This window comes from Lagopus muta, chromosome 4, assembly GCF_023343835.1.
Source record: "Lagopus muta isolate bLagMut1 chromosome 4, bLagMut1 primary, whole genome shotgun sequence".
Taxonomy (NCBI): Eukaryota; Metazoa; Chordata; class Aves; order Galliformes; family Phasianidae; genus Lagopus; species Lagopus muta.
Window position 1 is genome coordinate 32,157,138 of NC_064436.1, and position 23,175 is coordinate 32,180,312.

The 23,175-nt window shown below is 39.7% G+C and overlaps 1 protein-coding gene across 1 annotated transcript in view; it reads right to left on the bottom strand.

Moving 5' to 3' along the window:
• Window positions 1–23,175, bottom strand: part of LOC125692351 (transmembrane protease serine 11E-like) — a 39,694-nt gene that overhangs the window by 8,446 nt on the left and 8,073 nt on the right. The window contains exons 4-6 of the mRNA XM_048942743.1: window positions 11,963–12,030; window positions 9,237–9,400; window positions 476–514 (exon numbers count right to left, since the gene is read on the bottom strand). Coding sequence (XP_048798700.1) covers window positions 476–514; window positions 9,237–9,400; window positions 11,963–12,030 — 271 coding nt within the window. The remainder of the gene's footprint in view (window positions 1–475; window positions 515–9,236; window positions 9,401–11,962; window positions 12,031–23,175) is intronic.

Genomic DNA, 23,175 nt, shown 5'->3' on the forward strand with positions numbered 1-23,175 from the left:
CACCTACCACACTGATGCTGCTGAAGACAGGATTGTGCTATGGCCATCTGTCATCCATAGAGTGATGCAGCAGGACCTGCATGTCTTCTCTCTGCACAAACCTGGGGATTTCTAAACAGCTCTCTCTCAACTGCTGTTATATTAACAGGAGGATCATCTCACTACAGAAAAACTGATGGGACTCAGAGATGGGTGGGGACTTTTCCTAGAAAGAAGTTTCACCCAATTTATACTGATTGTTTTTGTTAGTAGTTAGAGCTTTCCTAAGTATCCCAGAAAGCACTAACAAAAGGCTTCTCTATGACTAAGACTTCTTATCTAAGCAGGAGTTTCTCATACATGTGAAGCACAAGGATACATTTGTTTGACAAAAGGGAAGAAAAAAGGCTTTGAAGAGCAAGGAAAAGTGCTTGGAGACTCTTAAAGCTCATTACAATAATCAGAAGTTTCTCAAGCTTAAAAAGCCCCCACTTACTGTCATTGAAGATTGCTTCTGCTCTTCTCCTCTCCACAGCTGAAAAAAAAAAATAAAAAAAAAAAAAAGGAAAGTCAGAGTAGAGCCAAGAAAGCATAGACAAGGCTTATCATCTCCATGGTCATCCAGTTCCTGTGGCTACTTGAGTGCTGCATGGCCCAAGAGGCAGAGGTAGGCTGCAATAGAAGCCAGGAAAGGTCATATGTGGTTATGTCCTTGCACTGGTTGTCACACCCCTGCTCTGCAGTGCAGTTTGCTGTACTCCAGGCAGTCAATATCCTCAGAGGTCCAGACCAAAGAGCTGCTCTGAGTATGTGACAATACAATACACTTTTTCTTTCACTGATGAGCACTGGCTCAAGGTATCAGTCTCCCCACCTGCTTACACAATGCTCTCTTTTTCATGAGAGCTACCATTCCACGTGCCGGCAATCTAGAAGATAATCACACTTTTAAAACTATCGTTAAATTGCCTAGAGGTTCTTGTACAGTATCCACAAATTCACAGTCTGCAGATAGTCTCAGCAGATCTCTGACCTTATCCACTTCCTTCTTTTTTATTTTCTTTTTGCATAATATCCTAGCTTTGATCCCAAACCATGCCAACCAGGGCAAATAATTTTTTTTTAATGCAAAGGGCTCTCTGCCTGTTGGCTACTGTGCTCTTACCACATTTTGCTTGTGCATTTGACAGTCTTTCTGGTATGCATGTTTGCAGTCCACTACTACTAAGTAAGTACTCAATCTTTATATAACATTAAGCAGATTATGATATAAAAAGGAAACCAAAGGACTGCAAGTGAGCATACAGCTTGATTGCAGGGAACATTACAGAACAAAGCCAGTGGCAAGGCAAACACATGTGCACAACCACTGCTTTATTTTATAAAAATGGAACTGAGTTATAATTGAAAGTTTGTATAGAGACACAGTTTTATTCACCATTCACGTAATAAAGCCAGATAAGGTTTACCGGCAAGCAAGCAACAACTTGTGAGGTCCCCTGTCAGTACAAGTGCTTACTTGCACTTAACTGCTGTGACAGAGAAAGGAGACAACACTCAAGTACAGGTACTTCTGGGCTTTGGAAATGCTCACTATAGTCCATTGATTTCCTTGAATAATATTGTTGTTTGTTGCCAAGATTCCTTAAATCTGTAATAGTACCAGATAATAAAAGTTACCTCAGCAGAGAGCTCTAGCAGTGTTGCAAATTTTAATAAGCTAAAAAGTGAGGAAGAAGTGGGTGGAGAGCCACACTTAAAGATCTGGCTGATTTATCTACGTGGTGATACTGGCAAGAAGTTCTTCCAAAAAATCTGGCCCTATTAATTTATTTCAACTCTGATAAGCATCCAGTATTTTCCTGGAAACTCATACTGTTTTCAGTACTATTCAGCATTTGGGTCATTCTAATATTGTAAAGCTGGAAAATGGAAATAAACCAACAAGTGTAATAAACAGTGAAAGCACATCTTTCACCTTCAAGTGCAATATTGATTTTTTTTAATTATTATTATTTTTCTAACTCCTCTCTGGGTGGAGAGACATTTAACTCATAATGCCTGATTATGAAGCCTGAAGTCAATTATTAATACTTATATTATGTTGCAAAGCTAATCAAGAGAACAAAAGAAGCAATGAGCTTGTTCAAGCACAGTGCCAAAAGCAATTCAGTTGGCATGTTCTCACTACACTGAGTTTTGCTATGAGTCACACAGCTGTTCGGCAAGGCATCTGTCTACATCTCTATTTGCTTTTTTTTATGAGGCACCTGAAAAAATCTACAAACCTCACGTGGGCAAAATTCTGCTCTGAGACCTATCCATTGCTTCCAGACTATCCCAGACGTTGTTTCTCCAAATACGTTTCCACATACTGTGAATGTTAAAACAGAATGCCTGTACAGCTCTGAATTTTAGCATAGTTTATCAAGACTACACACTTCATGTACTCTCTTTTCCACCCACTGCTAAAGTGCACTGACATCTGCCCATAAATTTAATGTTGTGTTTGTCAGGGCAGGGCCAATGCTTTGCTTTGTCAGATACAGTGTCCTGACTGCCTATCTCACACCGGGGGCTGGAAAAGAGGTACCAAAGAAAACACCACAGAAAATAAAAACAAAGCAAACAAAAACAAAGCAAAAAACTTCCACAAAATAAAGGCAGTCCTTAAGAGGCAAAAGCGGGTAGCAACAAAATCTGGGAATCACAGAGATTAATCTAAGGACTCAGAGACTCTGGACTCAAACCATGATCCCAAGCTCAGAGCACATGTAACACCTTTGGAAAACCTGATGTGACACAATTTTCAGATAAGCTGAACCCACAGTAGGTACCATCAAAAGCAGAAACACGTTGAGTTGCGTGATACTTCTGAAAAAAACACATTGCTTGCTGTCTCACCTCATGGTGGGGCTTGCCTTCATTTGTTACTTGACATTTTTGTCAAGCTTAGCCAACAGCACAACAGCACACCATTTCAGACTGTGCCAGCCAGCACGTTGCAAGCCATGCCTTGTGAGGCATGAGGTGATTTTCTCAGCCCCGCTAATTTACTAGTTGTCCCTAGTTGTTTGTACTACCAAGAAAAAGCATCAATTAGTAACAATTAAAACCTCATATCTCATCCCAGCCACATACAGATGGAAAAATAGTTATTTGTACTGCATTTAGGAAAACAGTGTTCAGGTTTTCACTGTAAACAAGAACAAGTTCAACTTGAATATGCACTGCCTACCTGCCAAGTGGAACTCGCTATAAAATTAAAGCTTGCTCAACTTATAAGAGAAAACTCATGTTTCAATTAAAATCACAGCTATCTACTGAAATATGGCTTAGAGAAACCATCTTTCAAAAGAGGGCCCTGTTCTCCAACTGGATGATCAGAAAATACAGTTATTCTGCATATACAGTTAACTCAATCTTTGAACACATGGACGTTATTGGTCTCAGTTCCATATGAATGAGAAAAGTGACCTGGTACAGTTATTATTTAAGATTATTATCAGTTAATATCCTATTTTTACTCCTGAATACACATTTAAGCAAGCATGGAAGGGAAAGAGGAGTAAGCAAAAGTTGGAAAGCAGCTTGATTTTGGTAATTGCCTATAAACAACAGCCACTTTAGGCAAGGATTTCTAAAGGAGTTCAGTGTCCAAAGCCTGTGGACCTATTTCCAAGCCATCTAAATGTTCACAGGTTCATAATTACCTGCAGAGTGAATGTGACTACTCAAAGAGATTCAGAGATTCCTACAGAAAATAAGATGTGCTTTCTTTGTTATGTTTCAAACAACATTAGCATTACAGCATTAGAAAAGTACATCTTGTGTCCACTACCTCACTTAATTTAGTCATGGAGACCAGCATTTACATCAAAGAGGAAATAACAACCAGAACCATGAGTGAAACAATGGAGGAGACATTACATTGAAGAGGTTTAAACAAGGAAAGCAAATGCATTACTAAAGGACATCATGAGTTTTCAGTGTGGAAATGTCTGAGAGACCTGCAAAATTAGAGATAAGAAAGCTGTTTCAAGAATCCGATACCAGGACAATTACTTAATTTTCCCAAATGCTACTTTCCACAAGAATTAATTTAAAGATTTCCAACTGCAGTTTTCTATGTACCATAATGTAACCACTAGTTTCAAAAGTTGCACCAAGGAAAATTCACAATGGATGTTAGGAAAAATTTCTTCTCTGAAAGAGCAGTCAGGCACAGGAAATGGGCTGCCCAGGCAGGTGGGGGAGTCACTGGAGGTGTTCAAAAAATGTTTAGATATTGTATTAAAAGTCATGATTTAGTGGGGAAATATTGGTGGTAGGTGGGTGGCTGGACTGGACTGGTTGAACTTGGAGGTCTTTTCCAACCTTGATGATTCTATGATTCTAATATCCCTACCCTAATGTTCTTCAATTATTTCAAAGACCATGAAGGCCCCAGGTACTGGAATGAGAGAGGAATTAGATCAGTCCTTCACAGTGACAGACTCAACCATGTTCTAAAAACCATAAATGAAAGGAAATGCAGCAGTTTCCTGACATATAGCAAAACACGAGTGCTCTGGGCTTATCAGTAATAACTTGCTATTCTGTGGATGCATATTGCACACAACCTAAAACACACTCCTACTAGCATTGCTATAATTCCTGTTGAGACACCAGGGAGTAATTTCCTTAGAGTTAAGCACCCTTGTGGAAGTAGCAAGCATAACTTAGAGACAAGTGATGCAATTCTCATTCCTTCAGCAGGGGAGAGTTAACCTGGTAGGGACAAGACAAAGGCTGTGTACCTCTAATTGTCCCTGTCACCCTTCCCTTCCTTCCCTGCTCCTGTCCACAAGGCCCGTCTTAATATCTGTGACTTCCCCTCATCGCTGCCTTCAACTCCATCTTAATTATTCTCCATTTTCTGATAAAGAGAATAGCCCATCTTTCACTGAAATTTATAGGTCCAAAATTGGTAATAATCTTCTCCTTACAAAGGTTGAATAATTCCTTAGTTCATAAACATTCCCCTGTGTGAAAATAACATGCCATGTGTTATCAGAAATTCACTGAAGCCACATGCATGACAATACACAAGTACGTGCTTTTGGACCAGAGGATTCATTAGCCAATAACATATGCTGGAATCCTCATTTACAAGTCATGCCCTATGGCATCTCCAGTACAGCATATATTCACTTTCATCCGATCCAAACTAAAGTAACAACATCATCGCTATCAAGGAAAATACATTTTTTGTATGTTTTTCAGTTAGCTACATTGAGCCATGAAGCCACAGGAACTTTAGTTCCAGTTAAAAGAAAGGAGTATCACAGTGTTTAAAATTCTACTTTAAATTCAAATTCTGGTTTCAGCAATGGCTTTGTAGTCCTGTCACTGTGAAGGGTGAGATGTAAGCCTGGCATGAACAGAGGATGCAAAGTCACATTACTGGAGCAAGACTGCGAGCTAAACTGCCACTATCCAGCAGGGGCTAACAGCTGCTGCTGACTTACCTGCTCTGCCTCAAGTACTGTCTCCTTCCCTTAGGCATACAGGAGAACCCACCATTCATGAAGTTGAGAACTGTTTTATTCCCTAAGTCTTTTTAATGCATGGCTCAGTTTCTGCAAAAATACTCATTTTAAGATACATTTCAGTGTCTCCCATTTCAGTCAGGCTCTGTAAACTGCTGCAAACACTGAAATATACCACCTTGTGCCAAGGTAACATCGTCAAAGTGGGGGAATGTTGAATCTCTGTTGTATTTGTCAATGTGTTGATACACATCCTGTTCCACTACCCCAGGATGCTGTTGGGTTGTACAGATATCAAGTACAAGAAAAGCAAAGATTGCCAGATATATTCTTTGAGCTACAACTTGATTAAATATTATTCAGTAATTCAGGTCAGACACTCATCTGCATGTCTCCCAAATAAGACTTGATAAAGAAGAAAGAATCTATTTCTTAGGCTCTGTACTTTGCAAGGAGCTTTAGTAAGTATCTGATGCCAGATAAATAGAAATAATAACAGTTGACTTGTTGATCAAAACCAATGCATGACTCATAGTTCATGGTCAAAACCCTTGGCTGAGTGATAGATGGGAATACTTCCTACTCACTTTGAACAGTGCCACTGGTCTTGCAACCGGTTTCTTTCTGACGTCAAGAGTATATTCCAAAAACACTTTTTGAGAGACTTCCAACCTACCTGGCAAAGGGAAATAGGCTGGCAAGCTGCTCTATACTTTGCCTAACAGGAATGCAGGCTGTGAGGTGACTCTACTTCTAACCAGGAAATCCTGGGGAAAAAAAAACAAAACAGCCTTATCTCTTTGGTGCCAGAACTATATAGAGGACAAACTGTAACACCTTCTTTCAGTGCCAGTGGAAGAGTAAGTCCTAATTTGGGTTTTTCCTATATCAGTCATGACCTGACATCTCTGAAGAGTGGAAAGACAGCAGAATGAGAAGTTAGGACTTCATTTGATTCTTCACTGAAAATATTTAGACAGTGAAACTCCATTGGATGCAAGTGCATAAATCTCTATCACCTCCCATTTCCTCTTAGACCTATAGCTGATATCTGGAAATACCACCATAGTTGGCTAGGAGTCTAGGAACTGTAAGCTGGACAAGAAAAAAGAACAGGGACTCCAGTAATAATACATGTGAAGACATCCCAAGAACTTTTTGGTTTTTTTCCATCCCTATATAAAGACCATTAACTATTTAGTGATGATACAAAATAGAAATAATATTATTTTGCCTTTTTTTCTTGTTTTACATACTTGCTGTATTTTCACATCAATGCTATCCACCTTCTGTGTTTTTCAAAAACAAAACAAAACCAACAAAAAACCCTCTAAACATCATCAGTTTAGATTTTATCTCCTCAAAGCTATTTATTCCCCAACCTCTGAAATAAAGAGGGAAAGCAAGATCCTTGGCTGGCAGACTAATTCTGTGCTTTTGCCCCGGACTGCAGCTGAAGATTGGAAGCCTGCACCCAGTCTGCAAGCAGTTTGCTGGATCTAATCCCCAAAAAGCAAACACTTTTGAGTGAAGTGCAAGTTGAGACAGTGTTGAATAACAAGATTAGATCAGATGCTGGGAGGAAGACTTACTCATTCTCCTTATCAGACCCTCCTAGCATGCCATTTAAATAAGTGCCTGACCTGGATTTCTTCAACTAGTTAGCTATGCTTACCTAAGCTATGCTATATCATGACCCTCAAATTAAAATATTTTCATAAAATGATTACACTGAAAGGTCTAATGATTTTTTTTTTAGAAACTGTTACGAAAAAGTTCTAGAACTGCCTCAAGATAAGCAAGGATTCCAGCTGGCAAAAACATCAAAGCTACAGTGAAGCAAAAGTTAGAAAAGTAATACAGAGCATGGACCCTTATGGGGCTTCTCAACTGTCCTTGATTCAAATACTAGAGTTGGACAAAGAGAAATCTAAAATGCAAAAGTCCTCTGGACTTCTGGGATCTGTTGTAAAGTGTCATTTCTTCCAGGACTGAGGAAGGAGACAAACTTGGTATTTCAGACATTCATTTCCTCAGAAAGTACAGGAGAGCTCCTGTATTCTCCACCTGAGTCAACCTGATTTTCTAAATGGCACTGCCAAATGTAGCTTGCTTAAGACTCATAATACAGTTGAAATACCCTTAGCAAAGAAAGATTCAAATTTTATTGTTGTCTTCTAGAAATGGCAGGGTATTGTTTATGAACCTTTTATATCATGTTTAACAGTTGCACAATGCTTGTCCTGTTCTGAGTAACAGACCTATGTAGTCAGTGTTTTATGGTTTAGATGGGACAGCCAATTAAAGCAACAGGAGGTTTATCATACAATTTTATCAAAGCAACATTGAGATGCCATCTTTATCTGAAACCAAGTATTTAATGAAAACACTGTGATTCAATTGTACCAGCTAATTTTTTTTAACTAGCAACTAATGTATTACTGTGGTAGCGCTGGTGCAGTTCAAGGTCAACAAAACAGAGTTTTGAACCACTTCTCTCATTTACCAGATTAAACATGAATAGCTAGTAACTTGATGAGATCATGTTTATTTTCTAACAATCACCTTTACACTCTTTCCAATTTTATTCCTTAAGTAAGTCAAACTAAACCAGAGTTTTAAGATTTAGTAAGTCATGATCCAAACACCTTTAAAAAAAAACCAAAAAAACAACAACAGCACTCTTTCACTGTCTTTGGTTTACGGCTACATGCTGTTTCTACATGAAACGAATAAGATATGTGGTGCTTCCTTGTTCACAGGGATGACATTTACCATCATGAGCCATCCCAATGATGAGGAATGATTGGCTCATCAAGAAACAATGGCCATATGACACTCATATTTGAATTTCCCTACATTGTTGCAATGCATCTACCCACCTCAAGCACCAATAGACAGAACAAATAGTTGCTCTCAATCATTTTTGAGTGGGAGGAAGCCTGGATCCATCCAGCACGGGATTTAGCCCAAGATTCATTCAACAAAGCTGTCTCACCTCCTTGCACCTTCGCTGGCTTAAGTTGTCTAGCACGAACAAGCAATCAGGAAGTATACGTATCCATGTACTGTACTGTCACTGTTGTGTCAGGAGTAAACAGAAGAACTGCAAAAACGAGTGAAGCAAGTATCTGTCCCTTCCTTTTGACCAGCAACTCATTCTTGAAAAGTCTGACTCACAAAAAAAATGCTAACTAATAAACAAAGCAGCCTTGCGCAGAGACAAGAGTCTAAGCCTACAGAAAAACTCTCTAACAGATCAGAATTGTAGAAGCACGAAGGAGAAAACTCATCTGTTCAGCAAATCACTAAATCAATCACTAATAGTGCTGTTACTCTTCACATCAGTCAGATGCCAATTTCATAAGTAAAGAAACGTCCAGATCCTCACCTGAGAGGTCACACTGATAAGAACACTCTTCCTTTCTTTTTCTTTAACCTAGGAGTCTGAAAGGAATTTTGATCCTCACAGTAAAAAAGAATTTTTCCAAAGCGTGTGCTGTTTCCCCACAAGGACTAACATCCAGGCATCATTTTTGCACTTTCAGGCTCCCTGGGGCTGTAAAGATCTAAGGGGCATGTTTGTTTGCACTGCTATGTACCAAAACACTGTGGTGAGGCTTTCACTCTTTACGTTGATGGGTAAACATCATCAGAAGGCAAAATCAAGTTAAATCAATCAGAACAGAACAGTAACTAGATCTAAGAGAGAAGTAATGTCCTTACTTGAGACAGTAGAAGATCTGACATCTATTCGCAGGGGCCCAGTGTATTTTCTCAGGCCCCTCCATAAGATCCTTTCAACTCTTTTGCGCAGTGCTTCTTTGCAATCCGTGGCAGAGAACCAGAATGTGAGCAAAGCTTCTGTCACAACACCATCAGCATCTGGACTACAAACCAACAAAGCACAGTCTGGTTACCTTCAGCTCATTTTTACATTTCTTAGTTTTCATCTTAGCAACAGCAATGAAACAGAGGATTAAATACATGCTTGAATGTTTTGTACAATTTAGAGAACTGATTATTAAAAGAAATCCAAGAAGTTCCAAATTGTCCAATGCATCTTAGACTAATACAAGGCATGATGCTTTCTGTGAATAAATGGCCAGACCAGTGTTACAGCCCTGGGGTCTAAAAAACAGTCACTGACCACACATTTGCGATGCAAGAACAGGAGGGAATGGAACTGATTTGCTTGCAATGAAAAGCTGGATACACAGTACTTCTGAAACATCAGAAAGACAATTATCAGTATCTAGATAGACCTTTCCAGCGCCCTGTATGTACACAGAAAAAAATCTCCAACTGCCATCAAAAGGTAGCTAAGAAAAGAAGAGAGTAGTCAACCTAATTTTCATCACTGCAGCCTCAAAGTCAGAGTATCTGCTTGGACATTCCTGGGTAAAGACAGGGAAGTGAAAGAGAAGGTCCTCCAGTTATATCTCACTGTTTGAAGCAGTTGTCATTATATAAAGGAAAAATAAAATTAACAGAAAGAGAGCAGCTTTTGCACAAGTCATGTAATCAACATACAAAAGTAGAAAAGAACAAGCACCAAAACAAAACAGATAGTTCTGCTATTGCCAGTGAAAGGTAATGAAAAGACGAGGTATTATTAGCCCACCATGGTACACTGAGTGCTTCATAACTGAGCAGACAGCACACACCTTGCCTCAAGGATCTTGTAACTGAGACCCAGTAGCTAGCTATACGTGAACTTTCCAACAGGCGTTTTCTTCCCTTACTGCCAATTTTAGCATGACTGCTACTCTGTTTATTCTCCAGATATTATCTGATCCAAATGTGGGTGTTGCTTTGCATTTCTAAGGTGTTCCTTAACCTCTCCCCCCCCACTCCTCTTCCTGTACTGTGCCACACTGGAATTACTGTATCAATTCTTGCAAGTGCACCACACCTCTTGAAACCTTCAGGTAAGTACAGCCTGCCTTGAATCACTCTCAATATAGCAAAGATCCAGAGCCGAAGACACATACTGTCTACATTGGTAAATGGTGGATATTCTTACTAATGCATTGGTTCTTCTGAACCAAAAATAATGCTTTCCAGACAAGTTCACAAGATTACTCTATTAGGAGAGCTTGCAGTCTAAGCACTTAGAGAGGTATGAAGTCTGCAGAAAGAAATAGTTTTATTAGACCAAGTGATATATCTGAAGAAGCAAATAAGCTTTGGTGTGCACAGGTCATGCACTCAGCATTACAAACTTCACAGCAAGCACGTCAGCCTGTCTTTGGGAACAAAGAGTAGCGAACGGTATTACTTCTCCTTGCATATTGGCCTCTCAGATCCTTAAACCATGCTGTCTCCATTTACAACACTGTAGCCAGTATCTGAAAACATTCCCAAAGCTATGCTGAAATATTCAAATAATGACTCGTGTGGTACGCTTAGCTGGGAGTTAAGCTAAGATAAAGCGGAAGCTAGGATTTCACAGACAAAAGAACTACAAGGAGAGATCAAACACTGGGTATTAGTGGCAAATGAAAAGAGAATAAAGCAAAACAAGAACATCATTTCACCACCATAATCCCTGATCTCTTCACCGCAAAAAGTGGCAGAGCAGAGATTTAGAGCAAGGCAAGAAGAAACAGCTCCTGCAAGGCACTGCTGAGCATATTGAAGTTTTCAAAAAAGAGCAGAACTCGTGGAATTCAGAAGCAAAAAGGGAAGTGCCTGATACCACTTGTTGCTCAGAGAGGAGGGATGGAAGTTGACTTTCACCACTTCCTTCAGCATAAGAATTATAAGCCATCAAATGATCCAAAGGAGGTGGTTCTTTCACAAGAAACTCCTTATTAAAAGATGGAGGTACAAGGAGTTTGGGATTGGACAAGTCCTCAGAAAAGACCTCTACTGCAGATTGTCAAGCAGATAAACCACAACCACATCAGGAGATCCCAAGTGGTAAACAGCTGGAGATAGAGATCATACAGAGGAGCAGAAACCTCTGAAATAGTTAACTTGTGCTGGTGCTGCTCCCTAAGCACCTGCTTATGCTTGCTCTAAGAGATCCAACAGTAGACAAGAGGGTCCCTTCCTAACCAGCAGAGCAGTATTGATGTTTTACTTGACAACATTACCAGAGTAGCAATTGTAAAAGTAAAATGACATCATGACATCTGCATTATTGTGAAAGAAAGTTTTGAAAATGCCTTTTTTTTTTTTTAATTTAACTTTCAGATAGCTCAAGTTATATCTGTTTTATTAGCTAATGCTTACTGAAGATTCAAGCACAACCTAATACAGAGTTTGGACTGACCAAAATATATCTTCTGCACCAAGATCCAAATGTTAAGATTATGATCAGTTACAGATTGTGCTCTGGACATACATAACACTCCCACACTGAATCATATCAACAGCTCTCTAGCTGCACCTGGTGAGCATCTTGTTACATCTCATCTATATGTGTTCTGTAGAATCTTACATACCTCACTCTGACTAAGCGTGAGCGGATGTACTTTTTTCTTAAAATGGAATTGTGAAATGTCTTGTCCATCTGTTGAAAAAAAATAAACGTAAGTTAATAAAAAAAAAAACAAACACAACAGGGAATGGTTTGCTGGAAGGAGCATTCAGAAAAAAACATTCAGTTACAAAATCACAGATTGCAGAGCCACAGAAACACAATCTAGCCCAACATCTTAATAATACAATACCAAACTTCCTTCAGCTGTTCCCCATTTAACCTAAGGCACACTACATCATTATGCCACTAGATTACTGTTCCATTCACTCCTAGGCACAATGGGATATTTATAAGCATTCTGGAAACACACTACAACAATCTTTCCAAATGAAAGGCATCTTTTTTGATAGAATGTTTAGTTTTGCTATAGATTTCTACAGGACCAAGGATACCAGTGATGTCAAATTCTACACACTTCCAATCACGGTTGTGATTTACCATCAGAAAGAGGAAGTTTAGAACTTGTTTTTATAACACACATGCACATATGGAATCAATCCCCAAATGACATCTTTGCTGGTACCAGCTTAACCACATCCTGCTTAAGGTTGAATGTTGTCTCAAGATTGCATGATCGCTGTGAGACAATGCAGTGTGATATAACAGAGCATGAAATTCTGCCAGGAATACTTCAGGATCACTGAAGCATTGAGAAACAACAAAGTCACAACTGAGTTATGCAGTTCCTTGTAGCAGGAAGACCCAGCAAATCAAACATATACACCCTAGAAGTGTCAAATGTGTTACAGAAAAAAAAACCAAAAAACAAAAAACTTAATAATGCTTAACAAAATCATGCAAGTTTGATTTTTTGTAGGCTTGAGCCCATTCAGGCAGTTTGATTCAGAACCAAGTCTTCAGAGTTCTCAAAGTTCTGATGAAGTCTCAATACTAAAAACAGCAAATAAATCAGAAATCTAGGAATGATTCCTTCCAGAGAACATAAGCCCCTCTTTCCAGCACTGGTCGTTCTAAGCTGAAGTCAGACATTGATACATACACAATAATTTCAATATTAAAACTGCCTATTTTAGAGTGATACTAAGTTGAAAAGGATACAGCAGACAGAAAAAAATAGAAGTACTTCATAGTCATACACTGAGTTGAAATCTTGCTGTTACTGACAGTTATCTGAAATTACTTCAGCATTTGAAAGAACAGTTACATAGAAAAAAACACAGTGGATAGATATCAACTGCAACAAGCTACTGTATATGTAAAATGGAATTTATACTGCCAATGTGCTGATTATTCATTGCTATCAATGCCCTTCATGAGAGATATATTTTAAAATAAAGAATAAAGTATTTTGTTTCCTTCAATTCTAAAGCCTGTTTCCCCCATCCATGGCCTTTGGTTACTGGAAGTATTTGCCCTCAGACAAAACACTGATTATTTTTACTTATATTTCATGTCACAAATATAAACCCTTCCCTGATTATTGTGTTAGCAGGAAACTGTCATTAATTTTCCCCATCTTCAGATTTGCCTTAGTACTACATCACCAACAGAATATAAGCACCAATTTTTTTTTAATTAATTTTTTTCTTTTCTAGTGATTCTCACAGAGTCTTTAACATCTTCAAACCTAATCTGGTATTTTTTTCACTTTTATAAGCTGCTATATCTAATCAGGACAGGCGTGCTTGCCAAATCTCTGTGCTGTGGCTCCTAACTCTCACTCTGCTGACGAACTGATTTCTGACAAATATGAATCTATTCCAGACACACTCCGTCCTTCAACAACAATTTTGGAAACCTGAATCATTAGCAGTTATCTTTATATTCACGTAGAACTTATATAAGAGGAAAAAAATTAGAAACATATGTGCCAATAATAACTCACAAAGAAAATTGCCTACCTCATATTTCTACCATAAATCTCCTGGTAAAACCTTTCACACCCATATCCAACAATAAACATTTTTCTGCAGTGTGGTTACAGCTTACTTTTCAGTCTGACTAATAGCTCTGGAAGCAAAAGCAACTAGAACTTTGTTCAGTAACTAGGTGGGACCCGGGCCTGAACGGGTGAAGCATCTACAGTCATTTTAAGCATTTTGTTTTCATTGCAGCCATTCAAAGGAGATGCTGTTATATTCAGATCCCTTAATTTCACCACTGATTAAGTGCATCTTGCCTGTTTTCCTGGCCCTCATCTAGCAGCTGGTGAATGGTGACAGCCACTGTTGCAGACAAAGTCTATAATTATTCTTAAAGTGCAAAGTATCGCTTCTTTCAAGTGAACAGCATTTTTGTGACACATTTTATTTTAGCATTTGTCCAAACAAGATGTTTGACGATTAGTTTAATGTAATGTAACCTAGTGTTTTGCTAATTCAATTTCAAATCCTCTTTTCTTTTTTTTTTTTTTAAATCAAAACTTTTCTCTATGCAGTAAAATTTTCTCAAACTGGACTTCACTCTCGAACCTTGACCTTTCCATGCTACTACAGTAGTAGTAACAAAAACAGAAGAAAAGGGGAAAACATTCCCACTTTTCCACAAATCCAGCCACAGAGGAGTATCTTCTTTGTTCTGTACAGCCAGAAGTTGTTTTACACCTTGATGAACAAGACTTGTTTTTCTATTCCACCTTGAGTAACTCTGTATCTCATCATCCTCTTCTTCCCATGTCACACCATGTCAGCAGGGCCAACCCTCTGAACCCAGAGAGTTGTCTGTGATGTCAGAGTCAGCAGATACACCCTGCCTCCCTGGGACCCGAAAGAAAAGCAAGCTCTGGAAGTAGGTCACGTGTGACAGCAATCAGATTGTTCATTATGAGATGAGGCTGACTTGGGCTGTGATTGTCCAGATGTGTAGCTGGGTCTACAATAGACCCGCAAGATTGGTGCAGCAGCCTTGTTTTCTTCCACTACACAATGCTCTGTTACCTCACACAGGACAAAAGAATTCATAAAAAATGTCAACTTAAAATCAGTTTGACAGAACTTTCTTCTGATATATTTACTGAACCCACTGAATTGTATGTTCAAAGGCATTCATTAGGTTTGGGAGCTAATCTTCTTGCTGTTCTATATTACCATTCTTCTGTGTGCTGCCAGTTTAGTCCTTCTTCACTTATCTTCAGACTACATTTTTCCCTCTGTCTTGCTAGCTCTTCAGGATGTAAAAATTATTACCAGTGATTCAACAGTTTTTCAAACTAGAATGTGCTGCCTAGTTTGGTGACTCTCTTCAGTATTTGACAGTAATGATACCATACAAATTAAACTTACCAGTTGTGTTAATTCTGTACCTAGCATCTAACTCACTGGCCAATTTGCATCCAATGTGCAGCTCAGCCTGCCAAGAGTCCAAGCAGCCATCTGGCCATCAAGCAGCAGCGGCTTGCTTGGAAGCCTGACGTATCTCCTACACAGGTTTCAGCTGAGTGGTTAGTGGAGAGCCCAACCAGAGATGAGAGGAAGAGAGTGCAGGAAAAAGATGGATGAAAAGGGATTACAAGAGAAGGTGAACCCAGCACTGTCCTCAACCAAGACGTAGACATTACAATCCCTTTAGAAACAGAGATACCTATTACTCACAGCAGTGGCAACCCTACAGCCACACTGCTTGCCTAAGGTGAAGAAAACAGACCAGAAGGAGAGTGAGTGTACTAATCCGCAGGCCTCTGGCAAACCAGAAGATCTGAAACTTTCCTATCAGAAACCACACATACAAAGACAGTGTGTGTCATACCCAGCATGGCAGGCAAGAACAGTGTGATCCCATGCACCTGCAAACATCATCATAAACTCTTCACAGAGTTTAAATTAGCCAGCTGCTAAAAGCTAAGAAGTAAGCACTGACTTTGCACTTAAATGAGCTCAGCTGAACTGTTCTTAAAGGCAATAGGTGCCAGAGAAATAACTGGGATGGAAGAAATTAAGAGAGCTAATACCTGGTATAACATCAGGATTTGAAGGATCATACTCATCTCTAGTGTAACCAATTTAAAAGGAATGCCATGGCAGTAGTTTCATTACAGCCATATAATAGCAACAACTGGAATTAAGGTCATGTAAGTATTCCCATCTGCACTCACACCTTTCAATTGTCCATAATTATCTTCCCAAAACTTTCACACTGCAACAGAAATTTTGTCCACTAGGACAAGAGATTTTCCAGAAGAAAAACAAATTTGGACAAAAATCCACCTAGGCATAAATACAGAGAAGGGCTTTTTTTTTCAGCCCCTCAAAAGGTAGCCTTTTCCCACAAAAATTACTCTGTTCGTTTTTTAAGCCACAGTAATATGTTAGAAGTAGAAATATACGAGCAAACAGATCTTAGGATAAGATTACTTCTAGAAAATCTGGAATATCTCAATAGCCATGCAGTCAGGTTACAACTGCCCAAATGATGCTGATCACACAAGTACTGAAATTGAATTCTCCCTCTTGATAACACCATGTTTTAAACAACCTCTTTCTTGACCAGTCAGATTTTGATCTCAGTGATATCAGCTCACATCTTTAATCACTTCATTGATTTAATTATCAGCTAACAATGCAGTAATTCTGGATCACAGGTCTATAATTAAGATAAGATTCTACCCTTAGTCACACACACTATCAATAACTGCCCTTTATTTCATTTTGAATTCCTTTTTCCAGCTCACATTCACATTCATTTTCCTTGTGCTCATTTTATACCTTTTTTCTTGCTACATACTGGATCTGAATTTGAGTTATTTTTTTGGGGAGAGTGGAGAGTGTAATGATTTTGCAACTCAGTATATGCTTATTAGATCTTCTGTCTCGATTAACCAAGGTGGGGGAGAGGGGGCAAAACAAAGAAAAATTAGTTTGTATGTGTATAACTTAAGAAAAATCACACTGCATGAAGAAGTTAAAGTATCCCTGTATTAAATTTAAAGAAATATTAGGCAGTTCGTTGATGAGTGTAACCACTTCATCTTGCAAATTCATGCTACTGAGGTAGACAGATTTCAAACTGACAGAAATGATGAAGACCATTCAGCTGCAGCTTCACATACTACACTGCATCAGCTCCCACTAACATCTCAAGAACATCATATTTTCCTTTTTCTCCCTTTTCCTGTGAAAACAAGAACTGGAATCAAGTTAACAAAAAGAAAGCTTCTCAGTTTCAAAAGCAACATAGTGTATGCTTCTACTGGCAGTCGTTGTCTTCTTTTGATTTCAATGGGAATTCCAAAAGAGAAGGTTTGTTTCCTCTCTCAGCACAACAGCATTCCACCTATGTCTTTAAGACCACACCTGCAGCGCTCAGCCTCATCCTCTAATTCCAGAGCTAAACAAACAAGCTGTCAAACTGTCACCTTGCCTACTGGCACGCTGCCATGTTTCCCACTTGGCAGAATTAATGAGGAAAGCTGCTTTCTGCTTTGTTTTCAACCTTGGAAACAAAGCCCTCACCCATAGAGGGCACCCTTATTGTATCCTGCCAGACCAAGGACAATACTTTGTTTCTGTAGGAAGCAGTCCCTTAAAATGAGCTTTTCAAACAGAAGTTATGAAATATTCTACATTTATTTTAGGACTGCTCCTCTCAGTACTCCTTAAAGATATTTCATATGAAGAAAAAAGGATGATTTTCTTTTTTCAACATACGCTATTTTGGAGAAAAAGAGAGTATTATAAGAAAATCTCTAATATTAATCATTAGAAAGCTTCATTTTTCTGTCTTTACTACAACAGCCAAACTTTTAAATAACTAGGAAAACTTTCAGTTGAAATTCTGACCTTTGCACCTTCTATCAGTACTAAGCAGATACTTCAGTGAGCATATTCTCACTGTACCTAGGAATGCTGTATTTTAAATAAAGACATTGGGGTTATATTTAAAAAGACTACGAAATCTCTTTTGAAACTTATTACAAACAGCAACATTCTTACTTAATTCACTTTGGTGCTGCAGGACACTTCCTCTGAAAAGTCTTTGGAAAGATTTGGCTGCTGAAGCTAGCGTAATTTCTTATTCTGTGATCTAACCAATCTGTCTTCATTTTCCTTCTGTGTTTCAGTGGCTGAGAGGGAAAAATGTATGATTTACAAAAACAGAGGGAGTAAGCAGGGAAACAATATGAGAAGGAAATGGAGCTACATGGTACCTTTAGTGACCACTGCTTTAATTCGCTGTTAAAAAGAGAAGTCCAGTTAGGCTCCCTTGAACTTGAGCACACTATTTCTCAGGGCATGTTCAGCGTGTTAGACATTACAGCCTTCACAGCCTGGCCTCCCAGAGCAAATGCAGTCTTAAAGGACTGTTTCAAAAACCTGCTGGCTTAGATTTCTGTTCTTAGCAAGTTGACCTCTAGACCCAAGGAACATAAGGCACTGATCAAGCAAAGCACTTGCTTCTGGTGCACGTCTGTAGAGTCTTGTATCTATGTGTACCTTAACACTGCGTGGAAGATGTGACAGAAACATCTTGTATACAGTTCCAACCAACTCTGCAGATAGTTCTTCGCTCTGAAGCACCTGTTTCACATTTCTCTATCTTGCAGATATACTGTTTCACTCTCTAGAAAGACCTGTCTCATGTCTGACCCGTAAAAAAAAAGCCAAGTCTTGTACAAGAGGAGTCTCATATACCCACTCCCCCGTCACACTTCTAAGTTAGGCTCTATCTGAATTTCTCTCAGATGAAAAGCATAGTCAGTATGTCTAGCTTTGGCTATGCAGATGTGAAATAAAGGCTGGATGTTGTGTTGAGGGACGTGGTTTAGTGGGAGCTACTGGGAATAGGTGAACGGTTGGACTGGATGATCTTGAAGGTCTTTTCCAACCTTGGTGATTCTATGATTCTATGAAAGTAAGCTATTTACAACACAAATAAGAACTATATCAAGTTTATAATTGAATATAAAGCAGACAGCTAGTCCTTCGGTTAGGAGAACTGTCCCATTGAAAGCTGATCTAATTGCCAAATAAAGCTATTGGGTGTTAAAGCACAGAGGTGTTAAGTATTTACATGACAGTTGAGAGAGAAGGCCACACAAACTCACACATGAAACCTCAGTGGGAGAAAGGGACCAGGTGGGTCATTTCCTGATCATCTGTAAACTCTCAAAAAATTTTCTGTCTCTAAGGGACCTCTCTCTGGGTTTTGAAGTAGCTTTATATGGATTTGGCCTTTCAACTCTCCAGCTCAGTTTCCCATTTGTACAGCACAGACATTGGCATCTATGGACTGGAAAACTGAGGTGTACTTCGGTCATAATTGAAATGTGCCAAACACAGGAAGTTCTGCACCAATACGTGAAGGAACTTTTTCACAGTAAAGGTGACAGAGCCCTGGAACAGGCTGTCCAGGGAGGTTGTGGATTCTCTTTCTTCAGGGGTATTCAAGATCTGTCTGGATACCTACTGTGCAGACTGCTGTAGGAAGCCTGCTTTGCAGAAGGGTAGGACTCTATGATCTCTGGAGGTCCCTTCCAACCCCTACAATTCTGTGATTTTGTGCCAAAACAGCTGAGAATCTGTACTGTGCCACTGAGGATGCAAAGGACTAGTCAGCTCCAATCCCTCTGCCCAGATCCAGACAGTAAGTTTTACGTTGGTTTTAGATGGTGGTGGGAAGAAGGAGAGCCCAGGTACCTTGTGGAGGGTAAGATGGCAGGGAAGCTCATGTTAGTTCACTCTGTGGCTTGAGGTACTCATGGAGGAAAAACAACTTGCCTCTCCCCCAGCAGTCCAATTAGTCAAGGAGGGAGCCATGCTACACTCCTACCTGAGGAGTATCTAGCCACCCAGCCCACAGCCTGGCTTACAAAAGAGCAGGAGAGAATATGGGACAGTGGTCAGGGCAGATCTTCAAAAGCAAGGGAGAGTACAGTGCCTAATGCAAGAGTCCACAAAGGGAGTCAGACATATGGATTAGAGGAGGGAGAAGCAGCCAGACAGTAAGGTTGGCCAGAAAAGCAGGCAGTAGAGGGATACTAGGTGCCCAGGAAAGGAAAAAGGTGTAAACTGTGCTCAAAGAGGGGAAAGTCTGTGTGAAAGACAAATAGACATCTCTCTTTTTCCTACAACATCTAGGAAAAAGAATCAGAAAGTTATTGTTGTGATGAGAAGGGCAGATAGGTACATTTGCAAGTCATTGGTGAGTAGAGTAAAGGCTGGTATTTACTCTGTTGAGCAACCAGCCATGTACTGAAGGGGACACAAGCCATACTTGCTTAGTATCCATTAGTCTCTCACAGTTAAACATTCGCCTGCCTTTGTCTGAAGCAATTGTCTTCAAGAAGGTCTTGATGAAGTGTTCATTTCAACTTCTCTTCAACACACAACTCCTTCCATTAGTGTCAAAGACAGCTTTCCACACTGGGCAAAGACAAGGAACCTCCGTCTTTCTCCCTGCACACAAGGCAGTTGGCACTGCTGTCCAAGATCATCCCAGTCACTTGGATCCATACAGAGCTGGCTGTCTCAGCTCTGGCTGCAATTTGGGGCACCAGGGGATCCTTAATTAAAGAAACAAAGCTTAGAGCAGGGCTTTGGATATCTCCCTTGGGATGGTGTTACTAATATAGTGGTTAGGACCTCCATGGAACACTTGGGAAATCTAAAAGAGAATGAATAGATTTTGTGGGAGAAGAAAAAAAAAAAGCAAGCTGGTAAAGGAACTAGAGAAAACCAGAGGGTACAACAGTGCAGGAAAATGGTAGCATCTAATATGTGCACAAATTATTCAAGCAATAAACAGTGGCTGCAAACGTTCCCTTTGTATTCAGTTCAAGAGCAAAGGGTCTGGCACAGTGCATTTTAGGCTAGGAAGGGAAGAATGACTGGTCCAGCCAGAAAAACAAGGAGATTGGCAGACTGGAATGTCTCTTTCCACAGCAGCATTCAGTCACGTTTCTCTTGAAAGAGAGCACAAAGGGAACCCTTACAACCACTCAAACGAAGCCAAGCAAGAAGCAGACAGCTTTCATCATCTGTTCCTCAGTCCCCCCAGCTCCACCCCACAATCCATTTTCCAGACTTTCCAGTCAGCCCTGAGATGTTGACTGGTACACTGGCTTCATCAGCTCTCTGGCATGATCTCCCTGCACTCCCTCCCGCCTTCAATGAGATAAGAGTTGGGAATGTCACACAATGGGTGTTACTATTCAGCTGTGGAAATCAAAGCAAACACCAGGATGTTTTCTGCAGGTACCGAGGAAGGCATGGGATGACCTATCAATGGGATGAAAAACCTATTTCATGGAGAAACTTCAACACTCAGAAGAGTTCCTTTCAGGGTTATTCTGGGAACAAAGGAGGCTTCATAAGGGAGGGAACAGAGAAGGGAACACTAGCAGGGAGTTGCACTAACCCAGGTAATTTGAATGCTTTTGATTATCAGAGATGATTCACTTCTGTTCACTCTGCACACGAAGTATTGTGAAAGATGCTACATTTATCTGCATTGACTCATTATTTCACAACATGGGCTTAAAGTATTGTTCCTACTAACGATGACTGGAAGGATTGGGCACCTAAAACTCTGAACTTAGTTGGGGTAGGACTACAGAGGGTTTTGGTAAATTCAAACTCAACTATCTACATTCTATTAGAAAGATGGTGTGGAAACAATGATGATGAAAACATACGTGTTCTGAGGCAGCTGTCTGCTAAGAAATCAAGAAGATATTTCTGTCTCTAGGAAGACTGCTTTGATTTTTATCACCACTGAGTTTTGCTTTGACAGAAACAGAGTCATGGGGACCATACTGTTATTGATTAGTGTGTGGAGTCACTAAAAAAAAAAAAACAAAAAACAACAAAAACAGCAAACCTTATGGACAATTCTCAGTCTCATCAAGCAAAGAACTCACCAACTTTGAGAGAGCAAGGTAAAACTTGAAGCCCGAATTACAGTCAACTTGTAAAAAAAAAAAAAAAAAGTCACAGGAACTAATGAAAGGCAACTGTCTCCTGTATGATAGTTATAGTTTTGCTTATCTGTTGGAATTAATGTACTCTGAAATCATGTTTCTTACTGCTCAACCAGCACTGGTATTTATCGTCACTACCGTCAGAAGTTCCCAGCGCACACACAGGAGACAGTTTCTAAAGCACTGACCTTCTTTCAAGTACTTGAATTAATAGCCAGGTTCAGTGGACATTCTGACTGTACTGGACACTGTCTGAAAGAGCTTCTTAGCTAAAATTGGTGATTCTTTGCTGCAGGAGTCACATTAAAAAAAAGGGGAAAAAAAGGTGACAATGAAGCAGGAGAAAGGGATTCAACTTTACTCAAGTGTTGTTCCTCAAAGACTTCTCAGCCCCTTCCTCCCTCCTAACTCAGCAAGGCACAATGTCTCCTCGCTCAGGGAGAACATTCCCTCTCCATGGTCCTATCAGAAGGTTAGAAGCCTGCAATTATTAGGTAATAGCTGTCAAGTGGCAGCATAAACGCAGCTTATGTAAGACTGTGCATACAGACATGCACCAGAAGCAGATCTTGTGAAATACAACAGAGTAACTGGTAGTAAAAGGGGACAGAAAGGAAATAAGTACAAAAAAAAGAGGACAACTTGACTAAGATCTCCAAGAGCTAGGAAGAAATGCTAGCACTGTCAAATCCTACTTCTCCAATACAATGTTCACAATGTGTTGTGAATAAATGATATGTCCCTACATTAAATGATAGTGGGGAGCAAAACATTGATTGTCTTATTAACTGAGTATCTGTGCAAGGTTGCTAAACAGGGGTAAAAGATATGTATCAGACTCTAATGAATGAAATACAAAAAGATACAAGCACAATCACATGTTTATTGCTGTAAAGAGCTGAACTCTGTAATTATCATCTGTAGGGAAGTGTCTCAAAGAGAAAACAAGAAAGGAAATTGCAATCTATTTATTTCCATATGAGCACCCTCTGTTATTTGTAGGAAGGTTTCCCAACAAAACATACCAAAGAAGCAGGAAAAAGGCATGTGTACTGTTTTCTCAACACCAGTAGCAGTCTGACAGATAGAGTTCCCCACCCCCAATTAAGGAGAGGGTGTAAAAGCATGCTTCCCTTCAAGACAGTGGGGCAGCAGAAAAGCCAGAAAGCGGTGCCAGGTACCTGGCTATAAGAGGAAGGAGAAGGGAAACGATTTGGTGCCTGGTGAACTTTGTTATGAGTGGTTGGACTCTTATGTGCCTGGTGCTGTACATATATGTGTAAGGGCATACAGCACTCAGG